This window comes from Nothoprocta perdicaria, unplaced genomic scaffold (genome assembly GCF_003342845.1).
Source record: "Nothoprocta perdicaria isolate Ctin4 unplaced genomic scaffold, notPer1 scaffold_314, whole genome shotgun sequence".
In the NCBI taxonomy this organism is placed as follows: domain Eukaryota; kingdom Metazoa; phylum Chordata; class Aves; order Tinamiformes; family Tinamidae; genus Nothoprocta; species Nothoprocta perdicaria.
The window spans coordinates 336,842-337,948 of NW_020455549.1; the positions used below are offsets into that span (position 1 = coordinate 336,842).

The window sequence follows — 1,107 nt, forward strand, 5'->3', positions numbered from 1 at the left end:
CCCCGTAGCGCTGCCGGAACGCCGCGTCCTTCTCCTCGATGACGCGCCGCAGCGTGTGCACCTGCCGGCTCGTGTGCTCGTAGGTCTCCTGCAGCGGGGCGGGGGGACATGAGGACGGACCCCCCCGCATCACGCCACCCTCCCGTGACCCGCCCCGTCCTGCACCTTGACCAGCTCCAGCTCCTTCTCCCGCTGCAGCAGCTGCTTCTCCAGCTCCGCCACCCGCATCATGTTCTCGTTCTCCAGGTCCAGCAGCTTCTCCGTCAGCTGGGGGGGGACACGCGGCCGTGACACCCCCGGGGTCCGTCCCCCCTGCCGCCGCCCCCCGTCCCCGGCCGGGCTCGCCTCTGCACACGTACGTGGGACAGATGCTCCTCCAGCTCCTCCACCTTCTCCAGGGCCACGTTCTTGGTCTCGGCATCCTCCAGCAGCCCGCCGACGTCGAAGACGTTGTCCAGGTAGGCCTGGATCTGCACCTGCAGCTTCTCGCTCTCCGTGTGCCGCGACTTCTGCGGGCGGCAGCGGCGGCGGCGGGGCTGCCGGTGACCCCCCCCACACCCCACCGTTGTCCCGTGTCCCCCCCCCGGCGGCGGCACCTGCAGGAACTCCTCCAGCCCCAGCTTGGTGAACTCGTACTGCAGGTGCACGCGGAAGTTCATGTCCTCCACGGAGTGCACCACGATGTTGATGAACTGCATGCAGGCGACCTGCGGGCCGCGGGGAGGGATGGTCGGCGCGGGCGGCCCCGCAGCCCCCAGCACCCGGCCCGGCCTCCCCGGGCCTCACCATGAAGTCGATGCTGCTGTCCTCGTTGCGGAAGTAGTCCATGAGGCGCTCGAAGCGGTGCTTCTCCTTGCAGACCTGCGCGGGTGTCCGGCTGCTCCGGCGCCTCCAGGGACCCATCCCAGCCTCGTCCCAGTGCTCCCAGTGCCCCACGCCAGTCTGGTCCCAGTGCCCCATCCCAAGCTGGTCCCAATATTCCCGGTGCCCTCATCCCAATCTGGTCCCAGTGCTCCATCCCAGCCTGGTCCCAATGTTCCCAGTGCCCCCATCTCAGTCTGCTCCCAGTGCCCCATCCCAAGCTGGTCCCAAATATCCCCAGTGCCC

At 69.1% G+C, this 1,107-nt stretch overlaps 1 protein-coding gene across 1 annotated transcript in view; it reads right to left on the minus strand.

The window, feature by feature from the left end:
- FMNL3 (formin like 3) overlaps positions 1-1,107 on the minus strand; it is a 16,262-nt gene that overhangs the window by 6,788 nt on the left and 8,367 nt on the right. Inside the window, exons 8-12 of the mRNA XM_026042813.1 lie at positions 787-861; positions 597-707; positions 360-509; positions 166-267; positions 10-88 (exon numbers count right to left, since the gene is read on the minus strand). Coding sequence (XP_025898598.1) covers positions 10-88; positions 166-267; positions 360-509; positions 597-707; positions 787-861 — 517 coding nt within the window. The remainder of the gene's footprint in view (positions 1-9; positions 89-165; positions 268-359; positions 510-596; positions 708-786; positions 862-1,107) is intronic.